Source organism: Ranitomeya imitator, chromosome 4 (assembly GCF_032444005.1).
Source record: "Ranitomeya imitator isolate aRanImi1 chromosome 4, aRanImi1.pri, whole genome shotgun sequence".
Classification (NCBI taxonomy): Eukaryota; Metazoa; Chordata; class Amphibia; order Anura; family Dendrobatidae; genus Ranitomeya; species Ranitomeya imitator.
In genome coordinates, this window is record NC_091285.1 from 440135766 (window position 1) to 440157494 (window position 21729).

The following is a 21729-nucleotide window of genomic DNA, read 5'->3' on the forward strand; positions in this document are numbered from 1 at the left end:
TATATACCTGTATGTCATCTCCTTCTATATATAGTATATACCTGTATGTCATCTCCTCCTGTATATAGTATATTCCTGTATGTCATCTTCTATATATAGCATATACCTGTATGTCATCTCCTCCTGTATATAGTATATACCTGTAGGTCATCTGCTCCTGTATATAGTATATACCTGTGTGTCATCTCCTCCTGTATATAGTTTATACCTGTATGTCATCTCCTCCTGTATATAGTATGTACCTGTATGTCATCTCCTCCTCTATATAGTATATACCTGTGTGTCATCTACCCTGTATATAGTATATACCTGTGTGTCATCTCCTCCTGTATTAGACCTCGTTCACACGTTATTTGCTCAGTATTTTTACCTCAGCATTTGTAAGCTAAATTGGCAGGCTGATAAATCCCCAGCCAACAGGAAGCCCTCCCCCTGGCAGTATATATTAGCTCACACATACACATAATAGACAGGTCATGTGACTGACAGCTGCCGTATTTCCTATATGGTACATTTGTTGTAGTTTGTCTGCTTATTAATCAGATTTTTATTTTTGAAGGATAATACCAGACTTGTGTGTGTTTTAGGGCGAGTTTAGTTTGTCAAGTTGTGTGTGTTGAGTTGCGTGTGGCGACATGCATGTAGCGACTTTTGTGAGATAAGTTGTGTGTGGCAACATGCGTGTAGCAACTTTTAGTGTGTCGAGTTGCATGTGACAGGTTAGTGTAGCAAGTTGTGTACAGCAAGTTTTGTACATGGCGAGTTTTGCGCATGGCGAGTTTTATGTGTGGTGCCTTTTGAGTATGTGCAAGTTTTGTGTGAGGCAACTTTTGCATGTGTTGCAACTTTTGTGCATGTGGCAATTTTTCCGCGTGTGCAAGTTTTGCGTGTGGCGAGTTTTCCATGAGGTGAGTTTTGCACTTGTGGCGAGTTTTGCGTGAGCCTAGTTTTTGCATGTGGCGAGTTTTGCGCGTGGCGAGTTTTGAGTGGCGACTTTTGTGTTTCGACTTTTTTGTGGCGAGGTTGGTGTATGTGTGGTGAAATGTGTGCTGAGGGTGGTATATGTGTTCAAGCACGTGGTAGTGTGTGGCCCATTTTGTGTGTGTGTTCATATCCCCGTGTGTGGTGAGTATCCCATGTCGGGGCCCCACCTTAGCAACTGTACGGTATATACTCTTTGGCGCCATCGCTCTTGTTCACATCTGGCAGCTGTCAATTTTCCTCCAACACTTTTCCTTTCACTTTTCCCCATTATGTAGATAGGGGCAAAATTGTTTGGTGAATTGGAAAGTGCGGGGTTAAAATCTCACCTCACAACATAGCCTATGACGCTCTCGGGGTCCAGACGTGTAACTGTGCAAAATTTTGTGGCTGTAGCTGCGACGCCTCCAACACTTTTCCTTTCACTTTTTTCCCCCATTATGTAGATAGGGGCAAAATTGTTTGGTGAATTGGAACGCGCCGGGTTAAAATTTCACCTCACAATATAGCCTATGACGCTCTCGGGGTCCAGAAGTGTGACTGTGCAAAATTTTGTGGATGTAGCTGCGACGGTGCAGATGCCAATCCCGGACATACACACATACACACATTCAGCTTTATATATATATATATATATATATATATATATATATATATATATATATATATATATATATATATATATATATATAGATATATAGATATATAGATATATATAGATATATATAGATATATATAGATATATATAGATATATATAGCTATATATATATATAGCTATATATATATATAGCTATATCTATATATATAGCTATATCTATATATATAGCTATATCTATATCTATAGATAGATAGATAGATAGATATCTATCTATCTATCTATCTATATATATCTATCTATATATATCTATCTATATATCTATCTATATATCTATCTATATATCTATCTATAGATCTATATCTATATAGATCTATATCTATATAGATCTATATCTATATAGATCTATATCTATATAGATCTATATCTATATAGATCTATATCTATATAGATCTATATCTATATAGATCTATATCTATAGATATATATATCTATAGATATATATATCTATAGATATATAGATCTATAGATATAGATCTATAGATATAGATCTATAGATATATATATAGATAGAGATAGATATATAGATAGAGATAGATATATAGATAGAGATAGATATATAGATAGAGATAGATATATAGATAGAGATAGATATATAGATAGAGATAGATATATAGATAGAGATAGATATATAGATAGAGATAGATATATATTCAAATACATTATGTAAAATAAAGTACACATTTGGTATCACTGCATCTGGAATGACCCGATCTATAAAACTGTCACATATAACCCCCTTTTTCAATATTCCGCCAAACAAAGTGGAATAGAACCCGATCAAAAACACAAATGTAAAAAATGATGTAGCTGAAAACGTCATCTTGTCCTGCAATAAAAACAAAGCCTTCATATAGCTTCAAATCCCGCGCCAATTCGCGGCCGGACTGCGCCTGTCGCTGATTGTTCGCGGCCGGCCACGTAGTATATAGCACAGCCCACGGAGTATATAGCACAGCCCGCGGAGTATGTAGCACAGCCCGCGCAGTACCACGCACGCAGTATATAGCACAGCCCACGCAGTATATAGCACAGCCCACGCAGTATATAGCAGTGTGGGCACTGTACCCCTGTTAAAAAAAACAAAATAAAAAAAAAAAAATAGTGATATACTCACCCTCCGTTGGCCCCCGGATCGAAGCGGTTACCGACGCTCCTCGTGCGCTCTGGTCTGAAGAGTGCATTGCGGTCTCACGAGATGACGTAGCGGTCTCGCGAGACCGCAATGCATGGAGCAGTCACCGGGGCGCCGTGAGGAGCGGGAAAGGCTGGTTCCTGATCCGGGGGGGGGGGGGGGGGGGGGGCAACGGACCGTGAGCATATAACGATTTTTTAATTTTTTTTATTATTTTTAACATTAGATCTTTTTACTATTAATGCTGCATAGGCAGCGTCAATAGTAAAAAGTTGGTCACACAGGGTTAATAGCAGCGTTAACCGAGTGTGTCACACCGCGGTCAACGCTGCCTTTAACCCTGTGTGAGCGCTGACTGGAGGGGAGTACAGAGCGGGCACTGACTGCAGGGAGGAAGGAGCGGCCATGTTGCCGCTGGACTGTGCCCGTCTCTGATTGGTTGTTTTGGCCGCGACCAATGAATATCCGTGACAGACAGACAGAAAGACGGAAGTGACCCTTAGACAATTATATAGTAGATGGGGAACGGCGTAAAAATAAATACAAGCAATTCTTGACCTACTATTGAGTTGTTCATTCTGTCTCCTAAAAGATCGCAGTTAGGCTCGGCTCACATTTATCCTGTGCTCTACGCTGAGCGCTTACACCAGTTTTCTGTGTAAATCTCTGAAATACATAATTCAGACGCAACTCCCAGTGGAATATTCCCATAATGAGTCAGAGACCCCAGTGTTGTGCTGTTCTGGCACCTCAGGTGCTCTGCCAATGTGACATGGCACCTTCAAACCACTGCAGCAAAATCTGAATTCCAAAATGGCGTTTCTTCCCTTCTCAGCTTTTCACTGCCTTAAAAGTAGTTTTTGGTTTCTGTGTACTCAGGAGAAATTGCACAACATATTTTGAGGTCCACTTTCTCCTGCTACCCTGAAAAAATTTGGGACCAAGACAGCATTTTTGTGGGGAAAAAATATATATATATTTTCACAGTTCAACATTGTAAAATTCTGTGAAGAACCTGTGGGTTCAAGGTGCTTACCACACGTCTACATATAATTCCTTGAGAGGGACTAGTTTCCAAAATGGGGTAACTTGTGGGGGGTTTCCACTGTTTAGGCACACCAAAGGCTCTATAAATGAAACATTGCGTCCGCAGACCATTCCATCAAAAGTCTGCTTTCAAAAACGTCACTCCTTGTAGTTTTCCCCCCACACATGGGGCATCGGCGTACTCGGGAGACCTTTCACAACAAATTTTGTGGTCCGTTTTCTTTTGTTGCCCTTGTGAAAATAAAAAGTATGGGGCTAAAACGCAATTTTTTAAAAAACATTATCACGGCTCGTTATAAACTTCTGTAAAGCACATGGGGGTTCTAAGTGCTCACCACACATCTAGATAAGTTCCCTGAGGGAATCATTTGTGGGGATTTCCACTATTTAGTCACATCAGGAGCTCTATAAAACGCAGTAACATCTTTGTGAAAAACAAAATGTTAATTTTTTTTCTTTCCACGTTGCTTTAATTCCTGTGAATCACCTGAAGGGCTAAAACTTTTTTAATGTGGTTTTGATAACTTTGATGGTTGCATTTTTTAGAATGGTGTAACTTTTGGGTATTTCCTGTCATATGGGCTCCCCAAAGTCACTTCAAATGTGATGTGGTCCCTAAAAAATGGTTTTGTAAATTTTGTTTCAAAGAAATCAGATATTGTTGATCAACTTTAAACCCCAACTTCCTAACAAAAAAAAAAATGTTTATAAAAAATGATGGAGACGTAAAGTAGACATATGGGAAATGTTATTTAATAACCATTTTGGATGATAATTCTTATATCCTTAAACCAGAGTTAAGTTTGAAAATTAGAAAAATTTTGCCAACTTTCCAATATTTTCACAAATAAATGCAAGTCATATCGAACCAATTTTACCACCATCATGAAGTACAATATGTCACGAAAAAAAAACTCTCAGAAACAGTGGGATCCGCTGAAGTTATTACCTCAAAATGACACTGGTCAGAATTGTAATATTTGGCCTGGTCAGGAAGGTGAAAACAGGATGGGGGGTGAATTCATTATTTACCAAAACATATTTAACCCCTTAGTGACAGAGCCAATTCGGTACTTAATGACCGAGCCAATTTTTACAATTCTGACCACTGTCACTTTATGAGGTTACAACTCTGGAACGCTTTAATGGATCCCGCTGATTCAGAGAATGTTTTTTTGTGACATATTGTACTTCATGTTAGTGGTAACATTTCTTCGATATTACTTGCGATTATTTATGAAAAATAACGGAAATATGGTGAAAATTTTTACAATTTTGCAATTTTCAAACTTTGTATTTTTATGCTCTTAAATCAGAGAGATATGTCACAAAAAATAGTTAATAAATAACATTTCCCACATGTCTACTTTACATCAGCACAATTTTGGAAACAAATTTTTTTTGTTGTTATGGAGTTAAGTTGACCAGCGATTTCTCATTTTTACAACACCATTTTTTTTTTTTTCAGGGACCACATCATATTTGAAGTCATTTTAAGGGGTCTATATGATCAAAAATACCCAAGTGTGACACCATTCTAAAAACTGCACCCCTCAAGGTGCTCAAAACCACATTCAAGAAGTTTATTAACCCTTTACGTGCTTCACAGAAACTGAAACAATGTGGAAGGAAAAAAATGAACATTTAACTTTTTTGCAAACATTTTACTTCAGAACCATTTTTTAATTTCACAAGTGTAGAAACAGAAATTTAACCATAAATGTTGTTGTGCAATTTCTCCTGAGTACGTCGATACCCCACAAGGAGTGCAGTTTTACTTTTTCAATGTAGAATTGGCTGGAATTGAAATCGAACACCATGTCGCGTTTGGAGAGCCCCTGATGTGCCTAAACAGTGGAAACCCCCCACAAGTGACACCATTTTGGAAACTAGACCCCTTAAGGAACTTATCTAGATGTGTGGTGAGCACTTTAAACCCCCAGGTGCTTCACAGAAATTTATAAAGTAGAGCCGTGAAAATAAAAAAATCCTTTTTTTTCCCTCAAAAATGATTTTTAGCCTGCAATTTTTTATTTTCTCAAGGGTAACAGGAGACATTGGACCCCAAAATCTGTTGACCAGTTTGTCCTGAGTACGCTGATACCCCATATGTGGGGGGGCACTGTTTGGGCACTCATCGGGACTCGGAAGGGAAGGAGCGCCGCAGACTTTGATGGGATGGTCTGCGGGCGTCATGTTGCATTTGCAGAGCTCCTGATGTACCTAAACAGTAGAAACCCCCCACAAGTGACTCCATTTTGGAAACTAAACCCCCCCCCCCCCCAAAGAGCTTATCTAGATGTGTGGTGAGCACTATGAGCCCCCAACTGCTTCACAGAAGTTTATAATGTAGAGCCATGAATATAAAAAATAATAATTTTTTCGACAAAAATGATCTTTTCACCCCCAAATTTTTACTTTCACAAGGGTAACAGGAGAAATTGGACCCCAAAATTTATTGTGCAATTTATGCTGAGTAGGCCGATACCCCATATGTGGGGGTAAACCACTGTTTGGGCGCACCGCAGAGCTCGGAAGGGGAGGAGCGCCGTTTTGGAATGCAGACTTTGATAGAATGGTCTGCGGGCGTCATGTTGCATTTGCAGAGCTCCTGATGTACCTAAACAGTAGAAATCCCCCACAAGTGACCCCATTTTGGAAACTAGACCCCCCAAGGATCTTATCTAGATGTGTGGTGAGAACTTTAAATGCCCAAGTGCTTCACAGAAGTTTATAATGCAGAGTCGTGAAAAAAAAAAATATTTTTTTTTCCACAAAAACGTTTTTTTAGCCCCCAAGTTTTATTTTCACAAAGGTAACAGGATAAATTGGACCCCAAAAGTTGTTGTCCAATTTATCCCGAGTACGCTGATGCCCCAATATGTGGGGGTAAACCACTGTTTGGGCCCACGGCAGAGCTCAGAAGGGAAGGAGCACCATTTGACTTTTTGAGCGCAAAATTGCTGTCGTGTTTGGAGACCCCCTGATGTACCTAAACAGTGGAAACCCCCCAATTCTAACTCCAAACCTAACCCCAACACACCCCTAGCCCTAATTCCAACCCGATCCATAATCCTAATCACAACCCTAACGATAATCACAACCATAACCACAAAACAACCCTAATCCCAACCCTAACCATAACCCTAATCCCAAATGTAACCCTAATGCTAATCCAAACCCTAACCCTTATCCCAACTCTATCCCTAACTTTAGCTGCAACCCTAGCCCTAACTTTAGCCCCAACCCTAGCCCTAACTTTAGAACCAACCCTAACCCTAAGGCTACTTTCACACTTGCGTCGTGTGGCATCCGTCGCAATCCGTCGTTTTGGACAAAAAAACGGATCCTGCAAATGTGTCCGCAGGATGTGTTTTTTGCCCATAGACTTGTATTGCCGACAGATCGCAACGGATGGCCACACGTCGCATCCGTCGTGCACTGGATCCGATGTGTTTTGGCGGACCGTCGTCACCAAAAAACGTTCAATGTAACAATGTAGCATGCACGGCCGTAACTCCACCCCCTCCTCCCCAGGACATAGACTGGGCAGCGGATGCGTTGAAAAACTGCATCCGCTGCCCACATTGTGCACAATTTTCACAACGTACGTTGGGCCGACGCATTGCGACGGCCCCGTACCGACGCAAGTGTGAAAGAAGCCTAACCCTAGCCCTAAATTTAGCCCCAACCCTAACCCTAAATTTAGCCCCAACCCTAACCCTACTTTTAGCCCCATCTCCTCTAGCTGCCGGTCTGCAGATCATGGCGGGCGCACTACGCATGCGCCCGCCATTTTCTTACCTGATGAAGAAGCCGGCGGGCAGAGGGGACGCAGGAGGATCCAGGGACACCGGTACGTATAACAGGGTCCCTGAATCCCCCTATTTCTCTGTCCTCTGATGTGCGATCACATCAGAGGACAGAGAATAACACACCGCTTTTTTTTTTTTGCGGTCGCCGGTAAACAGTTAATTACCGGCGATCGCAAAGCAGGTGTCGGTAAAAACCGACCCCGATCAAGTTCTTTGGGCTCTCGCCAACCCCTGGCAGCCGAGACCCCAAAGATCTTCCGGGTTGACTGGAACAAGATGGCGGCGCCCATCGGAAGCCACGAGGAGCACCGGGGGGAGACAGGCGAGTATCGGGGGGGGGGGGGCGATCATGGACCCCATTTCTCTGTCCTCTGATGTGCGATCACATCGGAGGACAGAGAAATTAAATGGGAAATCGTGTTGTGTTTTTTTGCGACTGCCGGTAAACGGTTAATTACTGGTGATCGCAACTCGGGGTCGGTAAAAAACCCCTGAATCATGTTCTCTGGGGTCTCGGCTACCCCCGGTAACCGAGACCCCAGATAAAATCCGACTCTGGGGGGGCGCTATTCACTTTATCCACAGCGCCGTTAATTATCGGCGCTGTGGTTTAAGCACCCTTAACTGCCGCCGTTAAAAGGCGTATCGGCGGTCGTTAAGGGGTTAAGATACAGTTAAACAGCTAAAATGCCAATACTTATTTCACTCATAATGAAGACCGCAGCATACTGGACACAGACATCATCCAGCCTACATTACTGGGGGAGACACTTCTACAGGAGAAAAATCTGAAACTTGGATCAGACAGCAAATTGAATATTAGCACATTTGAAAATAAATGAAGGCCTGGGAAGTTCCATGGGTATTACCCCCTTCCCAGGCTATAAACATCTGCCCCCAGTCGCTAGCTTTTCCTCTGCTGGTGGCGAAAATTGTGTGGGAGCCCACTCCCTTTTTTTCCGTAAAATCTTTTATTAAATACATGTCCAGTAATTTGCACACACTGTACTAATTGTATTTGTCACTGACATCTATATATCTACCTGTTCTGCATCTATTTACTGTATGTAAACCATTTCTTCTATCCTGTCGGCTCCTGCAGTGATTTTACAGAAGCCAACAGATGAATTACCGGCTTTTCTTCTATCTATTCTGACTCCTCACTCTGTGATTATACTGTACGCGGCAGATCATTTGCCAGCTTTTAATCTATCTATCTACAGGGGTTGGACAAAATAATGGAAACACCTAACGTTTTGGTATCATAATCTTCGAACATGTGATAAACATGCAAACCATGACATATGGTAATGTTTTGTAGTTGATTATTTGTGTTATGTGATATGTGTATGTAAATTAACTGTTTGTTTTGCATAATTGTAAGAACATTGATGAGAACCTGATACCAATGGCAGACCTCTCGGATTTTCAAAGAGGCCAAATTGTTGGTGCTCGTATGGCAGGCGCTAGTGTAACAGAAAGTGCCCGAATGCTTGGCGTGTCAAGACGTACTTTCTCCAAAGTAATGACTGTTTGAAAGAAGGAAAAACGTCAGTAGCAAAGCACAGGTCCGGCCGAAAGTCAAAGTTGACAGAGAGACCGTCGGACTCTAAAGCGAATTGTGAGAGAGGATCGCAAGACCACGGCTCCGAAAATCACTGCTGAGGTCAATGAACACCTACAGAACCCAGTTTCCACGAAAACTGTTCGTCGGGAGCTGCACAAATCTGGATTCCACAGAAGAGCTGCAGTTAGAAAACCGCTGCTCTCAATGACAAATGTTTCCAAGCGTTTAGAGTGGTGTAGAAACCTCCAGAATTGGTCCCTCAAGCAGTGGAAACATGTGATTCTCAGACGAATCATCGTTTACCCTATTTACGACCTCCGGCCGAGTGTACGTTTGGAGACAGCCGAAAGAAGCATTCCATCCAGACTGCCTTCTCCCAACCGTAAAACATGGTGAAGGTTCTGTGATGATCTGAGGTGCTATTTCGTGGAGATCCGCCGGGCCAATGATATCCCTTCATGGAAGAATTAACAGCCGAGATTATTTAGGCATTTTGGGTGACCAAGTGCATCCAATGGTTCAAGCACAGTTCCCGGAGGGGAACGCCATCTTTCAGGATGATAATGCACCAATTCATACAGCTAGAATCGTTAAAGCATGGCACGAGGAACATTCTAATGAAGTTGAGCATCTCATCTGGCCCCCACAATCCCCAGACCTCAATATTATTGAGCATTTATGGTCGATTTTAGAGATTCAAGTTAGACGTTGATTTCCGCCGCCATCGTCGCTCAGAGAACTGGAGGGTGTTTTAACTGCAGAATGGGCTCAAATTCCTTTGGAAACAATTCACACCTTGTATGAATCCATACCTCGGAGAATTCAGACTATAATCGCCGCAAAAGGAGGACCTACACCAGATTAAACTAACTTTTGTTGATGTTTCCAGGTGTTTCCATTATTTTGTCCAACCCCTGTACATTCTTTGTAGATAGATAGATAGATAGATAGATAGACAAAACAGACCAAAAGTTTGGACACACCTTCTCGTTTGAAGATTTATCTTTATTTTCATGACTATGAAAATTGTACATTCACACTGAAGGCATCAAGAGAATGCCAAGAGTGTGCAAAGCAGTCATCAAAGCAAAAGGTGGCTACTTTGAAGAACCTAGAATATAAAGACATAATTTCAGTTGTTTCACACTTTGTTAAGTATATAATTTCACATGCGTTAATTCATAGTTTTGATGCCCTCAGGGTGAATCTACAATTTTCATAGTCATGAAAACACAGAAAAATCTTTAACCCCTTTACCCCCAAGGGTGGTTTGCACGTTAATGACCGGGCCAATTTTTACAATTCTGACCACTGTCCCTTCATGAGGTTATAACTCTGGAACGCTTCAACGGATCCCAGTGATTCTGACATTGTTTTCTCGTGACATATTGTACTTCATGACAATGGTAAAAATTCTTTGATAGTACCTGCGTTTATTTGTGAAAAAAACGGAAATTTGGCGAAAATTTTGCAATTTTCCAACTTTGAATTTTTATGCAATTAAATCACAGAGATATGTCGCACAAAATACTTAATAAGTAACATTTCCCACATGTCTACTTTACATCAGCACAATTTTGGAACCAAAATTTGTTTTTTGTTAGGGAGTTATAAGGGTTAAAAGTTGACCAGCAATTTCTCATTTTTACAACACCATTTTTTTTAGGGACCACATCTCATTTGAAGTCATTTTGAGGGGTCTATATGATAGAAAATACCCAAGTGTGACACCATTCTAAAAACTACACCCCTCAAGGTGCTCAAAACCATATTTAAGAAGTTTATTAACCCTTCTGGTGCTTCACAGGAATTTTTTGAATGTTTAAATAAAAATGAACATTTAACTTTTTTTCACAAAAAATTTAATTCAGCTCCAATTTGTTTTATTTTACCAAGGGTAACAGGAGAAAATGGACCCCAAACATTGTTGTACAATTTGTCCTGAGTACGCCGATACCCCACATGTGGGGGTAAACCATTGTTTGGGCGCATGGCAGAGCTCGGAAGCGAAGGAGCGCCATTTGACTTTTCAATGCAAAATTGACTGGAATTGAGATGGGACGCCATGTTTCGTTTGGAGAGCCCCTGATGCGCCTAAACATTGAAACCCCCCACAAGTGACACCATTTTGGAAAGTATACCCCCTAAAGAACTTATCTAGAGGTGTGGTGAGCACTTTGACCCACCAAGTGCTTCACAGAAGTTTATAATGTAGAACCGTAAAAATAAATAATCATATTTTTTCACAAAAATTATCTTTTCGCCCCCAATTTTTTATTTTCCCAAGGGTAAGAAGAAATTGGACCCCAAAAGTTGTTGTACAATTTGTCCTGAGTATGTTGATACCCCATATGTGGGGGTAAACCACTGTTTGGGCGGATGGAAGAGCTCGGAAGGGAAGGAGCGCCGTTTGACTTTTCAATGCAAAATTGACAGGAATTGAGATGGGACGCCATGTTGCGTTTGGAGAGCCACTGATGTGCCTAAACATTGAAACCCCCCACAAGTGACACCATTTTGGAAAGTAGACCCCCTAAGGAACTTATCTAGATGTGTGGTGAGCGCTTTGACCCACCAAGGGCTTCACAGAAGTTTATAATGCAGAGCCGTAAAAATAAAACAAAAATATTTTTTCCCACAAAAATTATTTTTTTAGCCCCCAGTTTTGTATTTTCCCGAGGGTAACAGGAGAAATTGGACTCCAAAATTTGTTGCCCAATTTGTTTTGAGTGCGATGATACACCATATGTGGGGGGAACCACTGTTTGGGCGCATGGGAGGGCTCAGAAGGGAAGGAGTGCCATTTGAATGCAGACTTAGATGGAATGGTCTTCAGGTGTCACATTGCATTTGCAGAACCCCTAATGTACCTAAACAGTAGAAACCCCCCACAAGTGACCCCATAATGGAAACTAGACCCCCCAGGGAACTTATCTAGATGTGTTGTGAGAACTTTGGACCCCCAAGTGTTTCACTACAGTTTATAACGCAGAGCCGTGAAAATAAAAAATCTTTTTTTTCCCCACAAAAATAATTTTTTAGCCCCCAGTTTTGTATTTTCCCAAGGGTAACAGGAGAAATTGGACCCCAAAAGTTGTTGTCCTATTTGTCCTGAGTACGCTGATACCCCATATGTTGGGGTAAACCCCTGTTTGGGCACACGGGAGAGCTCGGAAGGGAAGAAGCACTGATTTACTTTTTCAACGCAGAATTGGCTGGAATTGAGATCGGACGCCATGTCGCGTTTGGAGAGCCCCTGATATGCCTAAACAGTGGAAACCCCCCAATTATAACTGAAACCCTAATCCAAACACACCCCTAACCCTAATCCCAACCCTATTCCCAACTGTAAATGTAATCTAAACCCTAACTGTAACTTTAGCCCCAACCCAAACTCTAGCCCTAACCCTAATGGGAAAATGGAAATAAATACATTTTTTTAATTTTTCCCTAACTAAGGGGGTGATGAAGGGGGGTTTGATTTACTTTTATAGCGGGTTTTTTAGCAGATTTTTATGATTGGCAGCCGTCACACACTGAAAGACGCTTTTTATTGCAAAAAATATTTTTTGCGTTACCACATTTTGAGAGCTATAATTTTTTCCATATTTTGGTCCACAGAGTCATGTGAGGTCTTGTTTTTTGCGGGACGAGTTGATGTTTTTATTGGTAACATTTTCGGGCACGTGACATTTTTTGATTGCTTTTTATTCCGATTTTTGTAAGGCAAAATGACCAAAAACCAGCTATTCATGAATTTTTTTTGGGGAAGGTGTTTATACCATTCCGCGTTTGGTAAAATTGATAAAGCAGTTTTATTCTTCGGGTCAGTACGATTACAGCGACACCTCATTTATATCATTTTTTTTATGCTTTGGCGCTTTTATACGATAAAAACTATTTTATAGAAAAAATAATTATTTTGGCATCGCTTTATTCTCAGGACTATAACTTTTTTATTTTTTTGCTGATGATGCTGTATGGCGGCTCGTTTTTTGCGGGACAAGATGACGCTTTCAGCGGTACCATGTTTATTTATATCTGTCTTTTTGATCGCGTGTTATTCCACTTTTTGTTCGGCGGTATGATAATAAAGCGTTGTTTTTTGCCTCTTTTTTTCTTACGGTGTTTACTGAAGGGGTTAACAAGTGGGCCAGTTTTATAGGTCGGGCCGTTACGGACGCGGCGATACTACATGTGTAGTTTTATTTTTTTTTTTTTTATTTAGATAAAGAAATGTATTTATGGGAATAATATATATATATATTTTCTTTATTTAGGAATATTTTTTATTTTTTTTTACACATTTGGAAATTTTTTTTTTCTTACTTTGCCCCAGGGGGGGACATCACAGATCAATGATCTGACAGTTTGCATAGCACTCTGCTCTGAGCAGGCTCTGTGAAGCCACCTCCCTCCCTGCAGGACCCGGATGCCGCGGCCATCATGGATCCGGGCCTGGAGCAGGGAGGGAGGTGAGCAGACCCTCGCAGCAACGCGATCAGATCGCGTTGCTGCGGGGGCTCAGGGAAGCCCGCAAGGAGCCCCCTCCCGGCGCGATGCTTCCCTGCACCGCCGGCACATCGCGATCATGTTTGATCGCGGTGTGCCAGGGGTTAATGTGCCGGGAGCGGTCCGTGACCGCTCCTGGCACATAGTGCCGGATGTCAGCTGCGATAGGCAGCTGACACCCGGCCGCGCTCCCCCCGTGAGCGCCGCCGATCGCGCTGGACGTACTATCCCGTCGGTGGTCATAGGGGCCCACCCCACCTCGACGGGATAGTACGTCCGATGCCAGAAAGGGGTTAAATGAGGTGTGTCCAAACTTTTGGTCTGTACTGTATATATATGTGTGTGTGTTTTGAAGCAAATTTAGTTTTAAAATGATGTGTAAATGACAGAACTGCTGTATGTAGAAGCTCATGTTAAAATCGGATACCATACGGATGTCATATGGATACATAGATGCGACGACATCACATCATCGCATTGCAAACAGATTACACACAGATGACCATACGGAGAACACTCGTGCAACTCTCGGCCGCGAGAATCGGACCGATTTTTAACCCATTATCTACCAATGTCCTTTTTTGGGACGCCTAATCTTTAGCTTCTAGCAACTAAGATTTTATAATTTTTATAATTAGGTCCAATTTTTTGTGTTGTGTTTGTAAAATGAATGTTTTCAAAATAGGAATCATGTCATTTTTAACTGAATATTGGGACACCCTTTTCTGAAAAATCCGTACTTGTAAAAATTTGAATTTGGCAAGTAATGGGTTAATACGTTAAGTGTGATGCCGGCCTAAGCCAGAATTATGGCATATTTGAAAATAAGCAAAAGGCAGATTTAATATTCTATCATAACATGTTCCTTTACTTACCAAATTTGTTTAGCTTGTGTTTCTTTGCCTCAAGTTCTTATCTTTGTGGTTGTTTGTAGAGTTACTCTTCCTAAAAGAAGATAGAAACATGAGAATCAAACTTACAATGAACAATCAACTATACTCAACTCATTGTTTTTCTATGATATAGATACTAGTTTCATTGAATATTAACATTTTTGCATACAAGTCATAGTTATCTTAAATAAACTAGCTTTTCTCAATGGTAAAACCAGAAAATAAGAGCCACACTGAAAGTAACAAGTTATGACAGCAACATTTGCAACCATACAATTGAAAGCTTTTGTAAGGCCACCTTCACAAGTTCAGTATTTTACCTCGGTATTTGTAATCCAAAATAAGGAGTGGGTGAAAAATGCAAAAGTGGTGACGTGTTTCTATTATACTTTTCTCATGCTCCACTCCCGATTTTGGCTTACTAATACTGATGTATGTGAACGTGCCCCAAGGCTTTTTCTGGTTGTTGCGAAGTCGACATGTTATCTATGAAAGGTATGGCTCCATTCACGGTTTATGGTGCTCTACTTTTTCTGGCAATCCCAAAGACAATTAATAGAGCAGTGACATACATTGCTATCGCTCCATTTAAAAGGGGGCTCTTAAAGGCGCCATACACACAACATAATGTTGGCTGAACCTGAAAATATTGACAAGTTCATCCAATGGTCTAATTTGTATGGGCCGGCCAACTGATTGTACAGACAGATGTTCATCGTGAGTGTCTGATTTCGAACTGCTGATGGTATTGTTCTCCCAGAGATAAAAATCGCCGGTCGACGTGTCAGCTGGCAGTTTTCTAATAGGGAACACATGAGCGCTCGGCTGAGTAAGCACTCCTGTGTATGGGAGAGGTGGCAGGGATTGCTTTGGGCTGAACGATAATATGTGTAGGGTCAGCTTTAGAGTACTGCTTCTGGGATTGGTAAGGATACCAGTGGGGTAACCCCAGTGATCACCAAGTTATCATTTAGCTGCAGGATAGCTTGCTAACTTTTGGATAACCCATTTACACAAGCACTATCGTGAAAGGAGGGAATAATGAAGACAGATCGTTTACTTACATAGGTCCAGCTGGTTCATCATCTGCACCAACAGCCAAAGCATTTGGGAAAGGAAACCAGAAAATGAAAATTAGTAAATATTCAGGATCACATTTACAAATTATACTCTGCGTGGACGCTCCACAGTCACTTGCATCTGAAGGCATCTTGTTATTGTAAATGATTGGTTATGTTCCTTATAATGAAGCTCAAGTCTGATAGGCCATGAAGGACTGCAACGGTAGTGGACAGATTGTGGTGATTTATTGAAATCATCTTGTCCCCTAGTTCCAGTGGTTCACTGAGTAGATTTAATGACAAGACAAACCCAACATTTCAGTTGTAAAATCCTGCTGGTTGTTTTCTTATGGTTGGGTGAGGGGTGCCGGTGACCAGAGTAGGTCCTCCCTTAGCCTGGTGTAAATTTATATTAACTAACGTAAATCAACTCTAAGGATCCCGCACTGCTTGTACGAGCTAGCTTTCTTCCAGACAAAGATAATTGGAAATTATACTCCCATCAGACTTCAGCTACTTTTTTTTTTTTTTTTTTTAGCTTTTTAGGCCCTTAGACCTGTATTACACTTTTTCCTACGAGTACCAAATTACTTTTCTGTTTCTCACAATGGTCAGAATTTATTTTACAGTATTAGAATCGATTTTCAAGTGAAAATGTATAAACTGCTGACATCAGGAGTCTTAAAAAAAAGCAAGGGGATTTTCACTGAAGTCTTTAAGAAAAAATAACAGCAGGATTCCACAAGGATACTAGTGCACATGAAGCAAAAAGATGGAGAAGGTACGATCTCTCAAACAAGTGTTGGTACCTGCATGAGCACAAACCGGGAGTAATATGATCACATGACCTATATTACTACCTTTCTACCTGCTGCCAACACATGAGCAATGTCAACAGGTAGCCAAAAACAAAAAGAAATTTCCAGGGGCGGGAAATTAAAGCAAAATAAAGAGAAAAAAAAAAAAAACAACTGTGCACAGACAGTCAACAAGCCTTTGTCAACAGACATCTGGTAAACTGGCAAAATGCATTTTGAAATGGGACAGAAAAGTCAGACTGGGTAGGACTACAGCGTGCCATATTGACGCACAAGAGCTACATTTACACAGAGGGCCTGACACATCGCAACCATGTTCCCTAAACAAAAACGCACGAGCACACACGCACTCACATACAAATGCAACACCAGTCCATTCTTTTGTAAGTAAAGATTTCTTATATTCATGTTAATGAGACTGCAGAGGGTTAGAATCAACACAAACGGTATACGCCACAGTAGTTTAGGAATGGTACAGTGTCACCCACCAGTGGATAGTTCAGATGGACTTTGCATCACCTTCATAAGTTCTACTGTATGTTTACAAGCGTTCTCTGGTGACATCTAGTGCTCGTATAACATACTGTTATGTGTATCTATGAATTTTAGATTATATAAAGGAAAACAGGTCTGATATATGTTTACTAAAGAAAAAAAAAGGTATCCAAGAGGTGATCTGTAACTTTAATCGGTGGCAGATTACTATAGGACTGAGAGAAGCTCATGTGTCCCGGTTTCCCCACAACACTTCCAGCCTTGTCCTAAATAAAAACAAATGCATAGAAAAATAGCGCAGGTGCCTACAAATGCCAGTCACAAGTCCATTTACATTTCCCTGTGTGTCTAGGGAAAATTGAAGCTTTTTCTTTTTAGCTATATATCTTTGTATAACATTTGTCTGTATAGAACGCTCTAATGTGTAAATCCCCATCACCAAAGGGAAATGTGGAGGAACCAGGTGATTTGAGAAACAGAGTTCCGACACCATATAGATGTATCTGACATCAGCAACTAATGGATCGCTTCTTAATAGTGGATTGGGAACTGAGGAACATAATTAACGCATCCTTGTTTTGACATGCCGAGCTGGGCAACTATACCATTGATAGAAGTTCTAAACTCAAGCCAAGAGCAGAACAGGCCATGGCACACTTTATCTTGTATAAAAGTAGAGATAAGGAAGGAAGTGGGGATAAGTAACATTACAAAAAAAGTTTTTTCCTCAAACAAAAGCAAGGGGGAAAACAAACAAAAAACTAAAACAAACTGAAAATTAGTCGTGAGAGTGGATGAGGGAAAACTCCAAGTGTTAACATCATGGGCTTGAGCAATCCCAACAACGGAAGCGAGATTAGACAAACTGGAAAAGCATGCAGAACTCGCACTTACCACCATAATATTTAAGGTTTGATGCAATTGAAGGGGGGAAAAAAAAGTCACAGTAACCGACAAGTATAATTAGAGAAGCTGCCTCCCTGGATTTCCCCCTCCCGACCAACAAAGTAAAGAAAATTAAAAATTGGATAGAAAATAAAATGTCATTGGAAAATAAAAAGACAGACAAAGTGGCCAATTCGATCTGTGCTGCTGAGAAAAGAGGCAAGCAAAATGTGAAGTGGATAGGAAGCAATGGTGAAAGGAAGGGCAGGTTTATATACAGGCAGTGCTTACTCTGACCAGCAGGATGCACTGAATTCCCACTAAATAAAAGGCAGCAAGAACTGCAGTGCATCATGATGGAAACGTCCATTTGAAGGAAAATCCCCAACACACTCACACCCATGCACACACATTATCTGTATATAGATATTAAAGCTGAAGAGTTCAGGCCTCTGGTTACCGTCAAGAAAATTATGACTCCATCAAGGATTACGCTTATTAATGTGGAACTAGCTACACCAGAGGGGTGGAAAGGCAAACGAATGGCAGAGAATCAAAGTACTTTGTATTTGTCTTCACATTCAATGGTTTGGTTAACATTATTGATATTTTATAACCAAAGAATAATTAAAAAGCAAACACACAAAAATATTAACATGAGCCCACCACAATTAAAACTACAGAAGTGTCAATTTCAAAAGTTTAGCCATTAAAGTTAAATTACAATAGTTTTTGCAACCTAAACTATTTAGAAAAGATGAATTTTGCTGGCCTTGAACACTTCCATCCTGCAGTGGCCTAGTTTGCTCTCAGTCTAAAGAAGCACATTGAGCAGCATAGCTCACTGCATCCCTTCTATTTAATAGTAGAATCCGGGCTTCAAAATTAACTAGTAAAGTATACAAGATGCATAATATGTAAACCATATAAAGTAGTGCGAAGCTGAGCCGGGAAATAACGCATGTCATGCCGAAGTGTATAAAATGCACTGCTGAATTACTGTCCGAGAGACACAGAATCAACATCACAGAATCTCCCCAACTTCTAGAACAGTACGGAACTATTCAACTTTGTACAGGTGTTTTAAAGAGTTTTGTAAAAACCGCAGAAATGCCCAATTCCTTACCAACAAGATACCATTAGCATGAAGTCATCAGCAGTGCGTTTCACGCCCACAGCAAGGTGGCACCATGGCTCAGTCATAATTTATACAAACCTTCACAAACATTAAATGTCTGCTACCTCTGTAGAAATTCTTTACATAAATGCATATATAGCTCACACTTACCAGATATACCAGGACAGGGGAAGAAATTTGTGAGTGACATGGTTATTAAAAAAAAATATTCTATCATACCATATCAGCTGAGAAAAAATAATCAATCCTTTAAATATTATTTATAGATTATTTCTACTTGATCAAGCAATTCAACATAAATGCTATTCAGAATTTCCCCTTCCACATAATGTTATACTTACCTCTGTAAGTCTACTATTTAGTATCTGTCATCAATGGCAAATTGATGGAGGGCCGACAAGCACACCAATCAGCTATGGCAGGGGAGGATGTAAGCAGTGTATGACACAGAACATAATCGCTCTGTACACTGTGCAATGTTCGTTCTTGGATATTGCACCTAAGAGTCTAATTGAGGTAAATAGAGCTGAGCTGCTGTACCTGAGAATGGAAAATGTTGTTTGCTCTCCGAAAACAGTGTTTATATCCGGTTGCCACCAGAGCTGCAAACAGCTTAATTGGTAGGGGTGCCGAACTACCACAGATCTGCGTAGACTAACAATGTTGGAGGGTTTCTACTACTTTGATATCGAAAGTCAGTTTTGTACCAGATTAAAGAAAAATTCCAATCACAGGAAGCAATGGCAGATTGCTAGGATATCATTTTCTATGTGCAACTTTCTTGCACATATCCCTTCAACATATTGGACCAAGAATAGCGGACTTCATAGTAGTCTGAGAAAGAAGCTCATCTTTTTTCTAGTTGGGCAATAAATACAATTCAATATAATTGGGTGAGGAAACTACGTAGATTTCAATAAACGAGACATTCCTGCCGCAGGGCCTCCATGGTGAATAATAGCACTACGTGGTGCAGAATTTGTTGAAGATTTTAAGCAGAGCTCCACCTTTTTCGGTGCATTGGATGAAATCCACAGTGAAAATTCACTGCATAAATTGACAGGTTGGAAATGTTGAATTTCAAAGCTCAACACTGCAGCTTTTTCTAAAATCTTATTCACAATGCTCGTACTGCAATAAGCAGCAGCTTTTTGTGAGGCAATGGTGGCTGAACAATCTGATGCCCAAGCTATTATTCAAACTAAGCAAGACTAGACTGCAAAACCAAAAAGCTAAAATCCATATTATAGCTGTCAACTTGCCTTTAGTGTTACAACATTACGCATGCCTGCAGTGCATTGTAGAAGAAAAATAAGGAACAACTGGTGCTACTGGAAAAGACAATGGCTCGCAGACCAGATGTATGGTCACGACTGAGGTTACGAATTTCAGCACTACAAGGCCCGATGAAGGCACCTGTTTCGCTACCAAAATACATAGCCCCAATAAAGTGACCACACTTCTAGATATCAGCTATATTCTATGCCGGCTGCGCCCAATTATGCTTGTTTTCATTCTGCACTTACTGTGGTTGCTGTCGTGTATAATCGGCACAAGGAGGAGCAGCAGATGGTCCACCCTTTACTACCTTTCAGACAGAGATGTGCCTGTTATAAGCATATCTCACCAATGTGAGCAGCTCAACTTACTCTCAGTTAATTTTTATCTACCCAAAACCTCTGCACTATGGGATGCCATTTCATTACTCTTAAATACAAGGTCTTGTGGATCTTTTTCTGCAAATAAGGAATTGAGTTTAAAGCAAAATCTTTTACTATAGTCACAGTGTTGTAGGCTTATTAGTGCCTTCCACATCAGAAATTTGCATTGCAATAAATACATGCAAGATATGCAAGAATTATATATAGCAGGTTCTCCCTTAGCACTGGACAGCTTTAAAGTGCCATAAAAAGATAGTGTCCATGAACACTTTTCTACACGCACATGCAAGGTCTCAAATTCCACAGAGTTTAGTCGGGGCTCTAGTTTTTTAACCTAATACAGTGGATGTCTAATTTTCATTTGAGTATAATAAGGTGTTTAGACAGAAAATATTACACATATGTCCCTCATCCTGTTCTTACCGTCTGGTACTTCATCTGGTCTTTTGCGCTTTTCATACACCACAATAATGACAGCTAAGATGACTATCTCTGCCACAATGCCAAGGAAGGGCCATACTGGAGCCAAATGACTGCGCACTCGCAAGATGATCTTACTGCATACAGTGCCAACAGGATTGGTAGCATTACATTGGTAGACTCCGGGGTCTTTGGCGATGTCCAGGTTAATTATTTTTAATTCTGTATAGTTATCTTTGTGGGTGATAAAGATACGGTCGCTTTCATTATTTAGTTCCTGCAAAGTGACAAAAGCATTATTTAGATACGGCAGCAAAAGATCACCCAAAAAATATACCCCACTGAATAGTCTATAAGCACAGATCTAGTTAGCAGAGCCCTAGCGAGATTTAGCTGCTGCCTAGCAACTGGTGAAGGGGACCGTGCCGACATCACTGTGCATGAACACACCAGCACTTTTATTATTTTAAGGTTACCATAGATTGGTAACAAAGGAAAAGGAATGGTATCAGGCAACCAGCTGGGCAGGAACATCAGGGCATTTTCATAGCACAGTAAGATACATACTATAGGCCAGAGATCTCAAGCCCAAATAGAATTTCTTACAGCTCGCGCCAGGGACTGATTATAATGAAGGCAATCTGG

At 40.7% G+C, this 21729-nt stretch overlaps 1 protein-coding gene across 2 annotated transcripts in view; it reads right to left on the reverse strand.

Annotated features, from left to right (window-relative positions):
* Positions 1–21729, reverse strand: part of NPTN (neuroplastin) — a 136347-nt gene that overhangs the window by 14810 nt on the left and 99808 nt on the right. For both annotated transcript variants that reach the window (XM_069765636.1, XM_069765635.1), the window contains exons 6-8: positions 21088–21361; positions 15671–15692; positions 14589–14658 (exon numbers count right to left, since the gene is read on the reverse strand). In XM_069765636.1, coding sequence (XP_069621737.1) covers positions 14598–14658; positions 15671–15692; positions 21088–21361 — 357 coding nt within the window. In that variant the 3' untranslated portion in view covers positions 14589–14597. The remainder of the gene's footprint in view (positions 1–14588; positions 14659–15670; positions 15693–21087; positions 21362–21729) is intronic.